Genomic DNA, 20,362 nt, shown 5'->3' on the forward strand with positions numbered 1-20,362 from the left:
GAGGACTGTCTGTAACCCACACTGAGATGGATATTGCAGGTGTGGAAAGACTGAATTTGGCCCATCACACACAGATGCACTGTCAGAGATATGTTGCGGCTTGTAACCATTGAGGCTCTAAATGCTCTGGGAAGGTGTCTCATGAAGAGGCAGGTAGGTCATGGGTAAAATGAGCAGAATTTCATCATGAGTCTAATGCTCATAGCATGGTCCTTCCTGATACATTCTCTCTCTTTACTATCCGCTCTGTACAATGCAAGGTATCTTGGACTCTTGAAGGGAAAGGGAAATATCCATGTCTGCAGTGCTTCTATATATTGCAGTTGTTTGTCAGAAACAAGCTAGGACCAAGCACTTTATGATGCTTTCTAACAACTTCAGGACCCTGGTAGTGGTTTAGGCTTTTACTTAGATTCCTTCCAGTCTGCCATCTTAGCTCAGCCTATCAGTCGGACATGGCAATATATGCACTCCAGTTCTTTGTAAATCCACTAAACATTTTGTAAAAACATGGAGACTAATACCAGTCCCCAAAAGAAATACCTTGAACTGTGAAATGCCATCCCACTATCACTAATGTGACAGGGAGGTATCCCTTAGACACATGTAACAGTCTACAAGATCCAGAAAACATGGCTAATATTTCTCTTTCCAGCTCCTCACCCATTAGTGGCAAGAAAAGAACCGATGGCTGAAAAAGGGCTGACCTTTATCTCTTATCAGGAGTTATAGGAGGTACACACCATTCATTGAAGAGACAAACAGCTTCACATTTCAAACTATATTATAGGCGTTCCCTCTGAGTCATGCACTAGGAGAATAAATCCAAGAACAGGGATCTACTAGAATACTTACATTTGAGAGAAAAAAAAAAAGTGTTCAATACAGCAGGCCCCTGAGGCAAAAGCAATAAGCTCCGGTAGAATGCAGCTCCAGTACTGGAAAGCACCACATATGCAGCAGTCATTTCTTAGCACTTTCTCTTTCACAGCGTGTGAGTTTGGATCATTTTCATAAAACTGGATTATTTTTTCTGGAAAAATCTCAGGTACAGTCATATGTCTTTTCTCATCCCCTGGTAAAGTTCTTGGCTTGAGATGCTGAGTGTCTTGGTACCATAATGGCAAAACTGAAGTATGGAATACCAAAGAGGAGTCTATTGCTGTTGAACTTTCAGAAAAAAGTATGGTGCGCACGTGTGTGTAGTGCATGTATGGTGGTGATGGGGAGGCTTGGCTCATTATTTACTCAGTCTATGCATGAAAAAAGAGAATGGCAAGAGTAGCTTACCAGTGAAGGTGCAATGAGGGCACTGATTTCCCTTTGGTTCCATAACAGAAGGAGCCCCAAAGGGTGCTCACAATTTCTACTGTGATAAGGTACAAAAATGAATAAAAGCTCTCCAAAGATCCCAAGCAGGTCAATCCCAGCGCCAGTAGGTAGTATTAATTGGTATAGTGGGCAGGGCACAAGCCTTTACTTTTGAAACTCTGGTTCAATTTCTGACTTGGGACTGGTAACAATTGGTTTGGGAGTCTCTGAATTTACGCCTGTGAACAGCCTAAAAATTCTATTATCACAACACAGCACAGTTAGCAGTCTTTGCTCAGGATATAGCCCAGGCAGGAGTATTAGGGGTTGTTGCAGGTCAGCACTGGGGTATACTGGCAGAACTCTGCGGGGAAATGCTGTACTCAAAGTCTCAAATTGACTCACAACATTTTGAAAAAAGCAAGGTTCCATGACACAAAGCTCTGCTGTAGCAGTTCGTCTTGCTTTTCTGATGGCCTGCTCCCCTTCCAGAGACAAGATTACAGGGAAGGCTGCTCATAGTCTACTCACCCACTTCTAGCAACAAGACTGTAGGCACATGGATATTTCTGGAAGTCTTCTCCAGGAGCAGCAAAAGCCATCCATACAACTGACATTCCAGTCATTTCTGGTCTGCCTTGCTGGATTCTCCTTTGTTTCATTGCAAGTCTTGTTTTGAACAGAAGAAATCTCAAGACTCACATTCAATATGCTTTTATCTTAGTTTTTTTACGAAAATTCAGGGTCTAAATAATGATTGAAAATATTTGTATTTTTAATTTATTATTTTGCATGGACTGTTTGTACAACAGAGAAATTGGGACGACAGAGGAAGTAGCACTTTGGCTACCGAGTATGTATGAATAGAACTTCTGGGAGCATAACAAAGGCTCTGTTGTGCTCCAGATTTTGAATTACCATCCATTTTTTAGTGGACACAGATTCCCTCCCAACTAGTTTGTTGGGAAGGGACATGGCCTTCAAAAACTAGTTTACTTAAACCCAATCTGTAGCAATGAAAGACAAAGGAACGAAAACAGTACAGGGAGTTTAACATGATAGGATTGTATTAACCATAAATATTTTTCATAACCTGAATTTCCTGATTTAGGGTGTCTAATGTTAAAAATTTGTAACAAACAACTCCAGATTAGCGTAGGACAGAAGTAAATCCAGATATTAAATAATATAAGGCTAGTGGTGGGCATCCATTTCCACAGAGTTTCTCTGACACAGATTCTATTTTCATGGGTCTGAGATCTCTATTTTGTTTGCTTTTTCTTTATCATCCCTTAAAAGGAAAAGGCTCAGGGGAAGGAGGAATAGATGTATAATAGAAACCATATACACAGCTGTGCCACATTACGAAGTCAAATCGCTGCGCTCAAGATTTAAAAAGGAGCATTTGAAGTATTCACAGTAGCAGGATGAAACCAGATTTGTGGGATTGTTGGGAGTAGAAAATCTGGATAATCAGTGGTCTTTGCCTTCTTTTTTTCCCCTTCTTCTTGCAGCGTAGGCCTGCAAGCTTCCCTAAAACCTTGACAGAGATGTCATCTAGTCAACAGCCTTATTTTCACTCCCTTCCTCTGGGACACTACTTGCTGTAACTCTAAGGAAAATAATATACATTTTAGAACCTGCCAAATATTCTAAGCCCCAAATTCTACTTTTTTAAAGTATATGATCTGGTAGGGAGTGTCCTCTGAATCCTAAACAGCTATCTGAAAACAAACATTCCAATGCTGAGAAATTCATCTCAAAAGACACTATTTATATAGGACCTAGGCAAAACAACCCCCTTCTGCTGGCTCAGCAGAAGCAGTCAAGAACCAAAGACTATTCTCAGGACTTTGTGAAAAGGCTTGTGGAAGCATTGTGGATGAAGTAAACAAAAACTCCTAACTACTGCTCTATTAGGAACAATGGGTGTGTATGTCCCTGTTTACCAAATGGAGAAAGGACAAAGACAGAAAATTTTCATTTCTGAGCTGCTAACATGGTGCTACAACACACAGTGAATACAAGGAAAATTATAAAAAAAGGTACTTAACAGCATCTTAAAGCTGGCTGTAAGGGGGCAGAGACTGAAAACATCTAAACTTCAGCAATTGTGACTTACATAGGAACTGAATGATTTCAATGGAACAGTAGAGGGTCATCAAAAGCAAACATAATACATACTATATCGTGCATATGTAATTTCTGATAATGGTACAACTGGTAGCAAATTATTCCACAACCCGCAGACACTTTCCTAATACTGACCAAGGTAATAAGGTTCTCACGAGTACGTGTGAAAAACAAACCCAAACAAGTCATGCCAAATTTACTACCGAGATTACCTCAGAACCATCAGAGTAGCCTTTTGTTGCCCCCTCCAGAAAATGCCAATTTGTTGTAACCAAATGTTCTGCAGAAATGTTTTGGTTTCAACAAACTTCTGTGGAAACACAAAGCAGGGTTCCATCGGAAACCTGGCAGGCTGCTGGGGAGCTCACACTGCCGGGACACACAGCTTCCAGACAGCATTGCCATGCTGACTACCTCAGAGTAAGGAACCGCAAAGCTGCCAGGCTGCCTGGCAGTCCAGCTCTAGCTGGGGGGGCTCCCAGTCTAGGGTCCTTGCTCTGCAGCAGGGTGCCTGGAAGCCCAAGCTCAGGATGGTGCTCTCTGGGCTTCCTTACTCCCTGTCCTATAGCCAAGACTCTCAGGGCTTTCAGGCTCCCTGCTTTCTGCAGGGGAAACCCCCAACTCTGAGGGGCAGCCCGAGGAGTCTTCTAGAGTTGGGAAGCAGCTGGCTGCTCCATTTCATTTAGGAAAAAATCAAACTGAAATGTTTTGATGTTTCTGAAACAAAAACGTTTTGGAATTTCTGTTCCATAGAATATTCTAAGTTTCAACCTGCTCTTCCTCAGAAACATGTTGGTACATCCTACTGCAAACTTGGCTGAAATTTGCAGGAGGATCCAGATGAGATTCAGCATTATGTGTGTCATGTGTTGTACCCACCCCTTAAAACTCCACTGATATCAATGACTCTTTGCAGTCACAGGGTCTGGTTCTGTGCTGTCACATTCACCCATGTTGAGTATTATTTCATACTCTGTGACTAGGCTCCCTGAGATCAGTGAAACTGCTTGTGTAATACAATACATTTTAAGTATGGGTGACTGTATTGGGATGGTCTACTTTTTGTACATATCAATAATTGCACCACCTAAGATCTCTCTGTTACCTTTGACCTAACTAGCTTAGAACAGACCCAAGGGATAATGAGGAAAGGACTAGCAGATCAATCTTGCCAAACTGAGACACTGAACAAGTTCTGTTTATGCCCTACCGTCTACTGTAGGGGACATATAATATACATATATAGAAACCACAACATCCTTCTCTGCACTGAATGTTCACAGCACTAAGGTAGGTACCTAGCTACCCAAGTTGATATCTGCCTGTTGCTTCATATGGAAAATATGTTAAAATAATGAAAACAGCAATGAACAAAGTATTTTTCTCAAGGATCATCCTTCACTTTTACCATCTTTCCAAAACATTTCGTTCTCGAGATCCTAGCAAGTGGTGTGCTTTTATTTTACCTTAATTAGCACAGCAATTTGCGAAAATTTGTTTTTCCCCTTTCTATAGAGTCTTGGTCAAGTTTAGCAACGAGTAGATTGATATGCTATACAAATTACTGCCACCATCTCCAAATCCTAAATTTTGAATAGCGAGATCTACCTGCACAGCTGAAAAACATGCACCCCTGAAACTCAGTGTTGAACCTCTGTGATCTAATTAAAACTTCGTAAGTGCTATGTAAAGATAATTACTTAAATAAGTATTTTATTTATTTTTTTTACACTGACAGAGCCTTCCTCAACTCCTAATTATTCCTTTTGAAAGACAGTCCAGACAAAACAGCAAATTATTTCTGAAAAATTATCAATACACCACAGAATGTGTGCTGTCTCCATTGCTTAATTTGTAATGAAAGAGGTGCCAGGGCTCAAGCAATCAGGTGCTGGGGCTCAAACAAATTTTTTACTTTCATAACTGATGAGACAAGCCTGGAGGTGCTGGGGCTATAGACTGCCAAGCCTTGAGGTGACAGGGTTCAGCCCTGGCACAAATTAAGCATTGGATGTCTCAGACTATGACTATGATTTTTGTCATGCACATTTTTAGTCAATTTCATGGCAGTGGTACAGGGAAAAATCCCAGTGATGAAAAGGTCAGAGCCCAAGGTAGTGGTGGGAGAGGAGGAACAAGCCCACTCTGCATTCACCCTGTAACAGTGTCCCTCAGGGCTGAGCCTGGCTTCCTGTTCTGGGTGTTGTGACTTTGGGTGCTAGGTTGCAACAACAATCAAGTTTGGCTCGTACACCCTTCCATCTCCATCTAAGTCGGGGCAGATGTGTCAAACCTAAGTGGTGCTGCAACCACATGGACCAGGACACACACTTGGAGCGGAGAGCCAGGCCCAAAGGAGCTGCCACTGTGGGGGTCTCAAACGTTATTAAAATTCATGATTACCATGAACACTGTGACCTCCATGCCAAAATCATAACCTAAGGCCTTGTCCTCACTTACTGGGGGACTGATAATCAGCAATCGATGCATCGGCAGTCAATTTAGCGGGTCTAGTGAAGACCTGCTAAATCGACCGCAGATCGTTCTCCCGTCGACTCCTGTACTCCACCTGAATGAGAAGCACAAGGGGTGTCGATGGGAGAGCGTCTCCAGTTGACACCGCATAGTGTGGACCCCGCGATAAGTAGATCTAAGTACATCAACTTCAGTTACGTTATTCACGTAGCTGAATTTGAGTAACTTAGATCGATCTCCCCCCGCAGTGTAGACAAGGCCTTACAAGCTTGCACTTCTCCTCCTCCTCGTAGTTCTGACCAGGGGTCTCTACTCCGCCCTACCAGCACCGTAGCCACCTCTTCTACACACACCTTGTGCCTGCGGGGATCATGTGTCAGTGGCCCCACAGTCATGCAGAGAGCCCGCTGCAACCCCACTGTCACAGAAGTAAGACGGGGGTCCCAGCGCAGACAAGCACACATGCCGCAGGAGTACTAGGAGGCCGAGTGCTTACGGTACGAGAGGCTTAAAATTCCATCTGTTCTACAAGAAAGCTGTGTCGCGTTTACAGGGAAGTGATGTTATTCAATGTAATTCACCTCGAAGGACAAGGAATCTTCTGCAAGGCAGGTAGATTTTAAGGCTCCTGGACTAGATGTGGCACTAATCACACATTGTGGTAGCTGTAATGCTCTGGGCAACACAAAAAGAGTTCTGATTAGTTCTGACTGAGTTCTCAAACACACAAGCTGGAATTCTTGTCAGCCAATCAGAATGCTACCTCAAAACCAGACAAATAAAGTAGAAATAAAGAAAAAATAAAATGGCTTGAGTTTGTTTTGTTTCTCTTTACCTTGAGCTCATCTGCATCATAGAAGTCTATGCGCACAGCAGGGACCATCCAGGTCTGGAAGAGAGTCGCCAGGATCTGTTTGGCAATAGCATCTGCAATGAGGTGGAAGTGAAGAGGGTTTCGCCTAGTATAAAAAGGGAGAGAAGGAGACATAGAAACCTTTGAACCAAGCTCCAATTATAAACAAAGGACACCGAAATCTACAAAACTTTACCCAACTCTACTAGAGCATAACATACAGCACCTAGCATAATGGAGTCCAGGTCCATGGCTGAGGCTCCTAGGCGCTACCACAATCCACATGCATTAATTAATAATCACAAAAACACAGGATCAGCTTTTCAGCAGAATGTGCATCGGTGTGGTTCTATTTACTTCAATGGAACTATGCTAATTTACATACACCAGATGAAGAGCTGGCCTATAAAGTCGAATTCAGTCTTCTAAAGGATAATAATCCACTTTGGGGACCTGAACTGACAAGGTGATTTACCCTTCTGGGTCACCCTGGTGGTCTCTCTGTGTGACGACAATACTTGCTCCTCAGGAAGCAGGTAGAAGAGAGGTTCAAAAATAACCCCCCAAACATGGTGGTGTTCCAGTCCCATTGAGCCTGCACACACACAAAACACACAGGTACGGTGACGCTTGAAAAAAATCATTTTTTTTTAAATTTCAATGGGAAAAAAAAACAAATTTTTATTTTCAACCCTTCCCCCTGATTTTTATCAATGTTAATTTAATGCAAATTTCTTCAGAGTGTCAGGAGCCTGGATGAGCCCCCAACCGCGGGGAAAGCCACCTGGCTTCTGAATGGCTCCTATCAGGGGCTCGCACTCCTCCTCATAGTTCTGACCAGAGGTCTCTACTCCGCCCTACCAGCACCGCAGCCATCTCTTCTACACACATCTTGCGCCTGCGGGGATCATGTGTCAGTGGCCCCACAGTCATGCAGGGAGCCCTCTGCAACCCCACTGTCACAGAAGTAAGAGCGGGGTCCTGGCCAGCACCGCCTGCTGGTGAGTGAGAGAGCAGATCCGTGGCAGCAGGGCTAAAGAGGGCGCTATGTGCCACAGGGCTGGCAACACCCAATCCCTGCAGGCACAAGGTGGGTCAACAATGGATTGATTTTTTTCATTGATTGCAATGTGTCCACTGAAATCAACGTCGACCAACCTTTATCAATTGAAATTGAATCCTGCCAAACCTAGGTACGGCCTAGTCATCAGTGCTAGGAGAACCTGGAGCTAGCCGTCCCAAGCCAATGCCTCTCAGCTCCTGTAACAATGAAAGGCCTCAAGAAATTGATTGGCTGGGTATTGTAAACCCCCTCATGCCCCTACCCCCATAAAGAAGGAAGGGTTGGAGGAAACCAGACACAAAGAGAAAATTCTGTTTAAAAATGTGTCCAACTCAGATTCACACTACGATTCATATGAGCTGGGCTAAATCAAATGTATCCAAACAGGATGAGCGATTAACCAGAGTTAACTGAGTTGAAAGGTTTGATAAAGCTTGCAGAACACTTTCACTGCAATAGGAGCGGTGACATTACCAACTCTTTGGTTAATTCACCTTTCTTTGCTTCCCTCTTTGGGGGAGGGAGAGCAACAGCCTGATCTTTATTCAACTTCCGTGTTAGGAGTATGGAGACCTGTCAGTGAAATTTAGCAATGATTGGTAGTAAGAAGGGGTACTGCATATTTATCCATAGGCTGGCAACTTCGCCATCAACAAAGAGGGATGGGAATTTGTGAAAGCCACTAAGAAGACAGATGGTCCATTTAGCCCTTAGCATCAGCACAACCTTCTTTTGATCCCCTGGGAGGCATAACGGAGTCTCATTTATGTGGAATTTATAAAGGTAAATGGGTGCACTTGTCAAAGGACATTTTTCATCCACAATGGAGGAACGTTTAATTTCAGATGCTGGGGAAGGTGATGGTTGCTACTAAATTCTGCAATGTGAATAAGAACTGGGGGAATCTATGTATATTTAGGACCATGCGTGTTTAAGATGGTCCATTCTACTTTGCTTTGGTTTCACCCAAAAGGTCAAGTGTCTTCTCTTTCCCTATTCTCTGCCTCAAAGAACAAAATGTGCATTTTTTATTGTCATTCCCTTTCTGCTCTAAGGAAGGGCATTCAGTTTTTCCTCAATGAACACAGTCAATCAAAAGAGCGTGAACGTGTTTAAAATGAACAGGATATAAAATGGTAGCACATGTTCCAGCAGAAAAATACAATCATAGTAACATTAGCTGTCAGCAACACAGTTTGTTTTGTTTCAGACACAAACGTTCTGCATGTGGGGTTTGAGCCAACACTCACTGAAATCAGTGGAGTCATTCAGTGGGGATGTGGATCACGCCACCCATTTGAGAAAGAGGTATAAAGACTACAATTAGCAGTAACAACATGTGGATGTACAAGAAGATTGTGGAATAATTTCAGAGCCCTAACCTCACCCAATCTGAATTCAACATCATCAAACAAATTAAACTATAGTGGTCCCCAGTGTAGAGGAATTGAGAGTGTTGTAACCTTTAGCATGCCCTGGGGCAGGGAGAGAATGGAGAAGGAATTCAGTCACTTGCCAGTTGCTGAGTATCCCATTAGGGAACCAACGTGGCAACAGTAACGTGTCTAGGTCTGCTTCACTAACCAAGCACTAGAGGAGAAGATGACACCATGGGTCATCTAAATTCCCCAGTAAGAGAAAACAGGTAGTTTGCCAAGAAAATCTGAGAACAGAGATTAAGAAAAGCATTTCATTGGCAGAGAAAAAGCCAGGGGAAAAAAGTACAAAAGCAGTAAATTTGGGAACAGACACAGCAATATGTCAAGGTGTGTTGGTAAGAGTGAAAATTCCATAGGCCCTTCTATCCAGAAGAAGTTGAGGTTGACCTCACTTTGGACATCTAATGTAATGTTTGCAGATATCTCCCAGTTGCTTTTGTTTTGTAGCCTTTCAGGGCCATTAATTCATATAACTCAAATTGGACTGGAAAAGGAGTAAAACTGAGGGGAGAAAAAAGTTTCCCTGTATTTTAAACCATGAGCTAATAAAATAAAGTTATACCAAATACTAATAGATGAAATAAAGCAACAGAAAGGAAAAACATAATTCTTATATAAAGAAATTCATACGTTTAGTGGCATTTCATACTAATTCAAATGACCCAATGTGTATCAAACTTAAATAGAAGTATGTAGGTGACATTTTCTTTAGTTTTGCTCCTCCTGGGAAAAAAGGAGTAGCTGTACTACTCAAAAATCTCTTTCAAGATGTTAGATCATGGTGAAGATTCAGCTGGAGGGAAAGTATGGGTCAGAGGCAAAATAGGGATTTTACAATTATGTTCCGAATACAGATCCCAGTGACCTATTGACAGGTACAACTAAACGGTATATTGGCCAAGGCATGTCTTCGGTGAGGTGATTTAATTATGTAATCTATTAGGCCCGGATCTACTCATAGATTTAGGTGTTGCAATGCCTCACTTTTAGGCACCTAGAAAAATCACAGGAACAACTTCCCCGGCTCTGTGGATTGCGCTGGGGATTAGGCAGAAGATAGGCATCCTGATGCCCACAGTGAGGCAGCCCCACGCATGCCCAGAAGCAGGAGGATAGGCAACTAGGGAACTTTTACTGCAATGCCATAGATGCCAGATGAGTTTAGGCATTTACAGGATTCAGCAGCCAAGCAAGAGCTGTGCATATTGCAGTGCTACCTATAAAAAAGACGTAGACACCTAAGATCCTTTGTATATTGGGGCCTGAGAGACTAGACCAAACTGTAAATAGTTCATAGCAATGACCAAACCCCACCAAGAATCCCTTAAGACCACAACAACTGAACTGTATCCAATAGATAATAATTGAGCCAGACTTAATAAGTAATAACCAACCTGAATGTAACAGAACGTTGCTGGAGGTCATTCCATCCAACTTTGAATCTAGTCTTTTTTTCCCCCAACAGTGGCATTAAACTACTGGATGTGGGGGTTTGTGTTGTGCACACATGGACGTTTGTGGAAGGGAGCAGCATCCTGACTCACTCTGAACTCCTTCTGAAACTCTAAGGCTATTGTATTGGCATTACCTGGGGACAGGACCTTTGACCAGATATGGTGGCTGGACCGTTTCAAGGGCTATAGCAGTGGTTCTCAAACTTTTGTACCGGTGACCCCTTTCACATATCAAGCCTCCAAGTGTGACCCCACTTATAAATTAAAACGCTTTTTTATATATTTAACGCCATTATAAATGCTTGATTTGGGGTGGAGGCTGACAGCTTGCGACCCCGCACGTAATAACCTCCCGATCCCCTGAGGGGTCCCAACACCCAGTTTGAGAACCCCTGGTCTATAGGCTATGGGTTTCTGTGGAGTGTTTGTGAAATGGGTTCATAAAGCTCTATGATAAACCCAACTCCACTGTAAGAGTCAATGGTTTGAACTCAGAATCCTTCTCATTACCAGAAGGCATGAAGCAGAGCTGTCCTCTTCCCCCTTTAGTATTTGCCAGTGTCATTGAACTACTAGCTGTAAGAATTGTGAACAACTCCACACAAAGTAAAATTTCATTAGACTCTGATGATGTTTTGATATACCTTTTGGAATCAATTAAATCTATTCCAACACTTAGACTGGTCTTTTTCCAATATGGAGAAACGTTGGGCAAAAAGTATACAAATCTGAAAGAGAGGGTTTCATCTCACTCAGTGGAAAGAGGAATCAGCTGAGAGCTGGCCTTCACATACTTTTGGCAATGTGTGGTTTGGAGGGATGTTTGTGTGTGGGGAGTGGGAGGGGGGCATCCATCTGTCAAAATGAGGCTGATGTGGGGAGGACACTAACAGTGGGCAAGGACGGTGAAGAAGTTTAAGGCAGCTGAAAAGAGTGGAAGTTGGGGGTGAGATAGTTATGTGTATGGAAAAACTGGGAAAAATTGTACTCTAATTACAAAGTAATGTGCTTTTGGAAAGTTATTTTGTTATTTTTGTATGTCTGTCTTGTCTTTTAAAATGCAAACTTGTCAGGGCAGGGACTGTCTTCTACTCCATGTTTCATGTACCTGGTTGGGGCCTTTAGGCACTACCAGATGCAAAATAAATAACAAGGTTAATTAAAGAGCCTGTCCCTCATTCTTGAGTCAGATTCAGGAGACAGCTTTCTTGGGAGCTGGTCCAAGTCTCTGGTCTGAACTCCCCCAGAAGCCAGGACCATCACAAACCCCACCACCTTCTGGTCCAAGTGCAAGGCACACTTCTTCAACCTGCCTTCACTAACACACACACACACACACACACAGAGCAGCATGTACATTTCACAAAACAAAACAAAACTAAAATCCTACCCTACTCACACAATTGCCCCCCCTCCCATCCCCAGGGGCCTGGCTGAGAGCAAGAATAAACACTTATTTATAATAATCGTATCACTTAATGAACTACTGGAACGTGCTCAGATACTACGATGATGAGGGAGGTATAAGAACCAGAATAAAATAGGACTAGAGAGGCCTTAAGCTATCCATGGATGAAGATTCCTTATAATACATCACATCTGCAGAATTTAAATTTGTGGATTTGTGAACATTAAAATCTTTATTAAAACTTTAAAATATTTTCATGTAAACTAGGTTTTTATTGCACTGATCCTTGTCTTTTTTTATTTTAAATATTATTTACTGTAGATGTAAAATATTTATACTGAAGTGATCATTTTGCCCAATGATCAGTTACTTTGCACTTTCTTTCCCAGTCCTTTCCTCCATTTAGTGATGGCTTTAGTGTTCTGCATGTTTCCTGCTGCTTTAGAAACCATAGGGACTTTCTATCTTTGTACCATTATTTAAAAAGAAAACAGCCCTCATTTGACTCGGGCCAGTTGGTAGAAAGATAGTAACATTATAAATAATCCTCACCATGAATAAGCTGGGACGTCTATTTACTTTTTTAAAATTAATGCATGCTGCTGGCTGAGTCCGTTGTACTCAGAAGTGTGACTGGCATAAGGTTAGCAATATAGCATCTCCCAAAGGGTTTGTCTTGTTTAGTAAAAGTGGTCCAGTTTAGGTCTGGTTTAGCTAGCACGCTAATTACACGTTTCCTAAATTTAACCTTTTTTTCTAGATGAGATGCAGGGTAACAGCTTTAGCTTAATTTTTAGCTAGTGGAAACACACAAGTCATGACACTCAGATCCACCCTGCATAGAAACAACCCCTCTCATTAGGAGCCAAATTCTAAAACCTGCACAGAGAGGGGACAGGAAGGTCTGCAAGGCTCCCTTTCTCATCTTGCTGAACAAGCAAGCAGGGGATCTGGTCCCCTAAATATCAACTGAGGCTAGGGCTATCTATGCAGAGACCCATGCCTTAGCAGCACTCCCTGGTCAGGTCACAGCTGGAGTAACTTTTTTGGGGTGTAGAGGGAGGTAAAAGGAAACATTGGATATTTTCAGCTGAAAATTAGTTTAAACTTAAGCCATGGTTCATTACATTGTACTCTGCATGTAAACAATGCTGTCTTGGAAATAAGCATACATTTTAAAGATTAGCTTGACTGGAAAGAAAGGACCTTATGGTTAGTAGGAGCTATTAATCTGGAGAAATGTTCATACAGGTCTCCGTGGTGCATTATGCAGGTGGAATGGGAGGGGCGCAAGTGGTTGGTTCAGAGGGTGTGAGTACAATTTCACGTCAGCTGTAGTTTCAAAGTCTGACTTGGTTTGGAGATGTCTTCTTCTATTCCCATTCATGCACAACACAATTCAGCATGGTTGACAGACTTTTGGGAACGGGTGGGATCTGACTAGCAGCAGGCATTTCAAGTCAGAGATGAGTTGCATTGAAGGAGCTGTATGTGTGTGAAAGGTGGGATGGAGGCTTGCTTGCTTGCTCTACACCTGGCTTGAAACTAATGTTGTTATGCTGCACTTTTATGATCACTATGTTCACTCTCAAATATATTTGTAAAAGAGTGAAATGTACATGCATCCAAGCATGTTTTCAAAGACCTTTTTAGATTCTTCTGATTATTGATCTTCAGGCAGACGTGATCTGGCAGGCACAAGATTTAACACTGCCAGCAATGAAGAAAAATTGAAGGATTGTGCCATGTAACCGAAGGAGTGTAGATTGCAAGAAAGTGCAGCTGTTTATAATGTGGGCAGACACTGTGCAGCTTCTCTCAGGCAGCTCTGCTAATGCACCTCAGCCTTGCCCTAGAACACCCCCGGAACACATCCTGTTGTCTGAGAGCTTGGCCTCTTCCAGGCAAACGCTCTTGTTGTCCCCCCTCCTCCTGCTGTATTTCATTTGGTGTTTGTTGTAAGAGCACTGATTTGATTGCAATGAGTTTGTCTGGCATTCATGCGGATGTCACACATGCTTTTATCAGAGTTTCATTGTAATTTAGTAATTAAAGGATGCTTCAGCTAGAGTGTCACTGTGTATTTTAATACAAAGGAGGTCCCTAGACTGCCTTATACAGTCTGTGGCAATTTTCTGAGAAAAGGATGTCATGTCAGTCTAATCATCCTCCCTCCTGTGCATTAACATATTTATTATATCCCTACCTTTGAGCTGGAGTGCACTAAAGAAAGACAAAAGACAGCAGGCATGCTGGGTCATTAAGAATGTAGACAACAGGAGCTTCTGAAGATGGAGCATGCTATCCCCTCTCTCCTGCTTGAACATGCAGAAAATCTTGCATATTGAGCATGTTCTCTCTCTGTGGGTCTTTCTCTGCCAGCTATTAAAACAGCAAGTTTGTGATTCCAGACATACCATACAGATCATGGGACACAAGCGAAGCTACTTATCCAGGCAGTTTGGAAACTATTTTTGTATTCAAGCACCAGGGAGTGGGAAGAGAAGGAGGTAGATGGTACAGTGATATTAGCGGATGTCTTCCTTATAGGAACACCTAGGTTCAAAACGGTACCTCATTCCCCAGTAAAAAGGAGCTGAATCAGAAAACATACATTCATGCCACAAAATCACAAGAGCTTTTAGCACAGTTTGATGTAATTGACACACTTTTCTCAGGGGCAACTCAGCAGAATTGGAGTAGCATGGAGTTTGCAGGCTATGAAAAACAGGCATTGACTGTGCTGCATGGGGGGAAGCTTCGGTCAGCCCTCAATCCTGACCTGCTGTGTTCCTACTCTCCCGCTGTGGTCATCTGAATTGCTAATTATGCCAGACTATATGGATGGTTTGTGATGTGGATAATTTTCTAATAGGGACTTGGTTGAGACCATCCAACTCATTTCATTTGTGATCTAAGTAGAGTGACCATATTTTCCCGAAGGGAAAATTGGATGTCCAAGGGGCTGGCCCAAGCCACCCTACCACCCACCCATGCAGGGCCAGCCCAAGGCCCCCCTCTCCTCCCCATGTGCAGAGAGGCCCAAGTGCCCCTGCTGCCTGCCCATGTGGGGCCAGCCTGGCCCAAGCTACTTTCCTGAGCCCTTCCTCCCAGGTGGGGCTGGCGTTGCTGCCCCCACAGCCCCACATGTTCCTCCACGCCCCACTAGGGGTCACACATCTATTGGCAAAAGTGGGCATTAATCCCATCTGCTTTTGGCAACTGATTATTACTTTGCAACAGCAAACAGGACAAATGCCCACTTCGGCCAAAAAAAAAAAAAAGGTAGGACGGCCAGGACAGAACTTAAAAAAAGGGACTGTCCTGGCCAAAATGGGATGTATGATCACCCTAGATCTAAGATAAATTTAGAAGTAATTTTCCCAAGGTGAAGGCACTAACTCAATCCATCAGACATTTTTAATGCATAAGATGATGAGACAAATGTTTCTAGAGCACCTCTAAGTCCCATTTTCAAAAGTGACTGAGCAGTCTAGTTCCTACTGACTTTCAATAAGACTTAGGGTCCTAAGTGCCAGGTCACTTTTGAAAATGGGACTTAGGGTAAAATTTCAAAAGCACCCATGTTTCTAATACTGTGAAGTTGTGGCCTGCCCTAGAAATACATATCAACTGTCCCGAGCTGCAAATCTTATTCCCCATAAATATTCTTGAACTACCTAGAATACTGTTAAAAGTAGTTCTTTACTAGATCTTTCATAAGCTAAATGCACCTCATACCTCATACAAAGACATGTCAAACACAGCAACCAATACATCCATGAACAATCATGCAAACACACATGTACTTATCTCTAAGTTAAGTAGCCCCACTTACTTTAGTGAAACTGTTCACATGCTCAAAGTTGATATAGTCCATCCATATAGTCTGGCCATAAATTATAACATGAAAGCTATGAGAATGGGAATTGATGGTAACTAAACTAACCAGGATAGACAGTCAAAAAAACCCACTCTATTTCTAGATTAAATAATATGAGTGACATCTAATTTCTAAGTAGGAGTTACAAGTCAATACTGAATGGTAATTAAAACTTATGGTACAGTAATAACTATACCCCATGGAGAACACTTAGCTGTAAAGGAGTTAATTTGAGAGTTCAAGATCTCTGTCATTCTTTGCATCTCAAACATCTTCTTAAACTTGTCAAGCTGTTTTTACTGGCATTCCTTTCTGCAACAATTTCAATGTTTAATTTCATTTATAGCAGCAGGAAAATGTATCTATAATTGCTAACTTGCTTTTACTTTCCAGTGATCCTAGAAATAGAGAACTAAGGGAGGAAACAGTAAATCCCTTGCCCCTCATTGTCTGTAAAAAAAACAACAACAAAATTATTTCTAAAGTTCCCTATATGTCAGTGCAAAAAACAAACAAATAATAGGAGAATGGGGCCATTCTTTCCTCTTTATGTTCTCTCCAAAAGCTTAGGGAACAGGCAGTTTTTAATCTTAGAATCATAGGACTGGAAGGGACCTCAAGAGGTCATCTAGTCCAGTCCCCTGCACTCATGGCAGTATTATCTAGACCATTCCTGACAGGTGTTTGTCTAACCTGCTTTTAAAAATCTCCAATGATGGAGATTCCACAATTTCCCTAGGCAATTTATTCCCTTGCTTAACCACCCTGACAGTTAGGAAGCTTTTCCTAATGTCCAACCTAAACCTCCCTTGCTGCAGTTTAAACCCATTGTTTCTTGTCCTATCCTCAGAGGTTAAGAAGAACAATTTTTCTCCTTCCTCCTTGTAACAACCTTTTATGTACTTGATAACTTATCATTCCCCTCTCCGTCCCCTGTCCCCCCACCAATCTTCCCCCATAGGTCATGGTTTCTAGATCTTTAATAATTTGTTGCTCTTCTCTGGACTCTCTCCAGTGTGTCCACATCCTTCCTCAAATGTGGCACCCAGAAATGGACACAGTATTCCAGTTGAGGCCTAATCAGCACGTAGCAGAGTGGAAGAATTACTTCTCATGTCTTGCTTACAACACTCCTGCTAATACACCCCAGAATGATGTTTGCTTTTTTTGCAACAGTGTCACACTGTTGACTCATCTTTAGCTTCTGGTCCACTATGACCCCCAGATCCCTTTCCACAGTACTCCTTAAAATCAATAATAGACAATAGTCAAGCTGTTGAAAACCCCTGTGTAGACACACACATTTCAGTTTAACAGTTTAGCTTGAACCTGTTCCTAATCAACTTAAGTTAAACTGAAATAAGCCTGACTTAAACTGAAGAAGTGAGCTGTAGCTCACGAAAGCTTATGCTCTAATAAATTGGTTAGTCTCTAAGGTGCCACAAGTACTCCTTTTCTTTTTGCGAATACAGACTAACACGGCTGTTACTCTGAAAAGTGTCAATACAGCATTTTTCACAAGTTTAAATTTAAGGTCACACCCTAAGTTAAACCAGTTCAACTATGTGTATAGATAAGCCCGGGATTCTTCTACTACTGTCACTGTAAGCGAATGTTTACACTGTAATTGGGAGGTGTCACTGCAGCACACATAGACATACCTGAGCTAGCTGTGATCTAGCTAACTCACATCTAGCTCAGGCAATAAAGACAGTGAAGTCTCAGAAGCTCAGAGAGCTACAGCGGCTAGCTCTCCCCACCTGGGACCCTGGGTACATACTAGAGCAGCTGGTGTCCATGATCTAACATTTAATCTATCTTAGACCAAAGCTGACTCTAGTATTTCTACATGTGCTGCAATCAAACCCCCAACTGCAGTGTAGACATACCCTTAGGGTCACATTTTGATACCCTTGTTCACATTGAATATTCCACAAATATTCTCACTGGACATGATTATTGCCTTGCACTTTGTGCAGTCATTTACAGCTGTACTAAGTAGGGCTCACACCACTCTTCTGATTTAGGAGTATTTTACATTCACTTTACACTGGTAATAAGTGACTACACAAGCTGCAAGGCAGTGAAGAATCATGCCTACTGGCTTCAATGGGACCACTCCTGGTGCCAGGTGTAACATTGACCATGAGTAAGGGCAAAGTATTCATTCTTAGCACATTTTGATAACCTACTTAGTCTGATTTAGGTTGATCACCTCTCTCCACCCTTTCCACCCCTTCCCCTCCCCACCCCCAGGAAAACATTTCACTACATGTACACTTACAGCGGTTTGTGGAGTACAGACATTACAGGCTTAGCTATACTCCACAGCGAACGGCAAGCTGCATTCACACTTGATACTGCGATGTGTGGCAATATGCCACAGTGAAAGGCTCTGGCAGTGGAGAGGCAGTGGGGAAAGACTTTCATCATGGTGAGGAGGAAGCAGGACACTACACTGCTAAAAATAGCAGTGTAGATGTGGGAGGCACAGCTTGGGCATGTGGAGAGTCACGCAGGGTATAGACCCTGGGGAGGTTCAGGCTTGTAGGGCACTCTACTCGTCTAAGCTATGCCTCCCCATCTACATTGCTATTTATTCCCTGGCTAGCTGAGGCATGCAGCATCTGTACTCTACACACCATTCAGAGCGTAGACACACCTTTTTGTTGTCCCTCACCAAGATGACCAATGAACATAAGATGAGTACACACCATTACACACAATGCCAATATTCTAGGAGTGCCATTTCTTTTGGCGATTGGACATTTCTTCTTCAGTCTCAAACACGGTCACCCTCTACTAGCTCTAACTGCACTTGATGTGCTAAGGCCAGATTGTGAATACCATGTGCTCACTGAAGACATAGGAGTGCACAATCTAGACCTTGGTGAGTATATTGTGTACGGTAACAGGTCTACTTTGTAAAAATATGGTGTAAACTATAGGCTGGGGCAACATAATCACCATGTTTGTATATAAATCTACACCTGTGCCATAAACTATTAGACCTAGGCCTAATGAGTATTATATTGTTATTTTACATCACTCAAGTGTGCTAGGCATTTTATAGTACAGATAGACAGACAAAGTCCCTATGCTCCCATAATGTATTGGGTGTAACTGACTGGACCACTGATCCATGAGCCCACTACAGAAGTCTGCATGAAGGAGGAGTTGTAAACTACTCCTGGAACAGTGGGGGTTAGATGTAAATCCCAACCTCTCTTGCTTCCAAACAAACAGGATTACTTGCTGTAGCCTGGCAAGGAGAGCTGATCTCCCCTGAAGGGAGAGTTTAGAAAGAGCAAGTGCTTATTTTGTTGGACTCAGACACATAACATACAAGAAGAGAAAGCCACTTTTACCTGTGAAATAAGACTGATTTGACAAGCGTGACAACATCCCGACTGGCGTTGTACCCAGCACAAACAATGGCGACGTGGATCGTCTGAGGGAGAAAAGGAAACAAAAGGAACAAAAATAAAGCCTTTTTTGTGTTTTATCATTCATGAAAGAAAAAACATACATGACAGGGCTATATTTATTGCGGCAATTGTTGGAGATTGGAGTGGGTGGTCTGCAGCTGTTTGCAGCCCACTTGAGGCAGTTTTGTTAAAAACATTTTAATTGAGTTATAACACCATCATCATTCCAAAGTCATTACTGTTGCTAAATTACATCTGATGTAGGAAAGACATTGTATTTATCAACTGTGTGAGTATTTTATATTTGTGTGTATATGTATTCCATATAGATCTGTAATTTCTGTGTATACTATTCAAAGTATGCAAATATGCAGACACATTTTAAACACTATTTTATCTACTGTACTGAGATTTACAAATGTATGTATGTTTGTTATAAGCAGATAAGTTCAGGAATTTTACATCATCTAAAAGCTAAATATGGTTATTTAGCTTTTAATCTGAGGGAGAGCAAGGATGGAGGAAGACACAAAAATAGTTTTACCACTTCTCCCCCATGCTCCTTTGAATCTGAGGCAGAGATTTGGCAAGTTCTTCTTATAGGCTCAAGGAGGGGTAGGGAAAGGTGAAAAGGTGCTACTGGTCCCCAGCAATAATTATTAACTAACTTGATATTTACCCTGCTCTGAATGGTTCACAGTAAATAATTGCCATTGCTTTGGGAAACAGAAAATTAACCTTTACAGATTTTGATTTGAACATCCCCACTCTTCCTTTTTTTCTTTTAAATGAACAAAGAGGGCTCACCACGCTGACAGAACAAAGCTCTGAAACTGGACATAGCTGTAAAGGTGTAGGGATGCCTAGCTGGTTTCCATTTGAAGCTTGGCTAGCTAGTTTCTCACTCAGACAGCT

General features: G+C 42.2%; 1 protein-coding gene across 5 annotated transcripts in view; it reads right to left on the bottom strand.

The window, feature by feature from the left end:
• LARGE1 (LARGE xylosyl- and glucuronyltransferase 1) overlaps nucleotides 1–20,362 on the bottom strand; it is a 367,428-nt gene that overhangs the window by 173,771 nt on the left and 173,295 nt on the right. For all 5 annotated transcript variants that reach the window (XM_073324696.1, XM_073324688.1, XM_073324713.1 and 2 more), the window contains exons 4-5: nucleotides 19,388–19,470; nucleotides 6,755–6,878 (exon numbers count right to left, since the gene is read on the bottom strand). In XM_073324696.1, coding sequence (XP_073180797.1) covers nucleotides 6,755–6,878; nucleotides 19,388–19,470 — 207 coding nt within the window. The remainder of the gene's footprint in view (nucleotides 1–6,754; nucleotides 6,879–19,387; nucleotides 19,471–20,362) is intronic.

Source organism: Lepidochelys kempii, chromosome 1, assembly GCF_965140265.1.
Source record: "Lepidochelys kempii isolate rLepKem1 chromosome 1, rLepKem1.hap2, whole genome shotgun sequence".
In the NCBI taxonomy this organism is placed as follows: Eukaryota; Metazoa; Chordata; order Testudines; family Cheloniidae; genus Lepidochelys; species Lepidochelys kempii.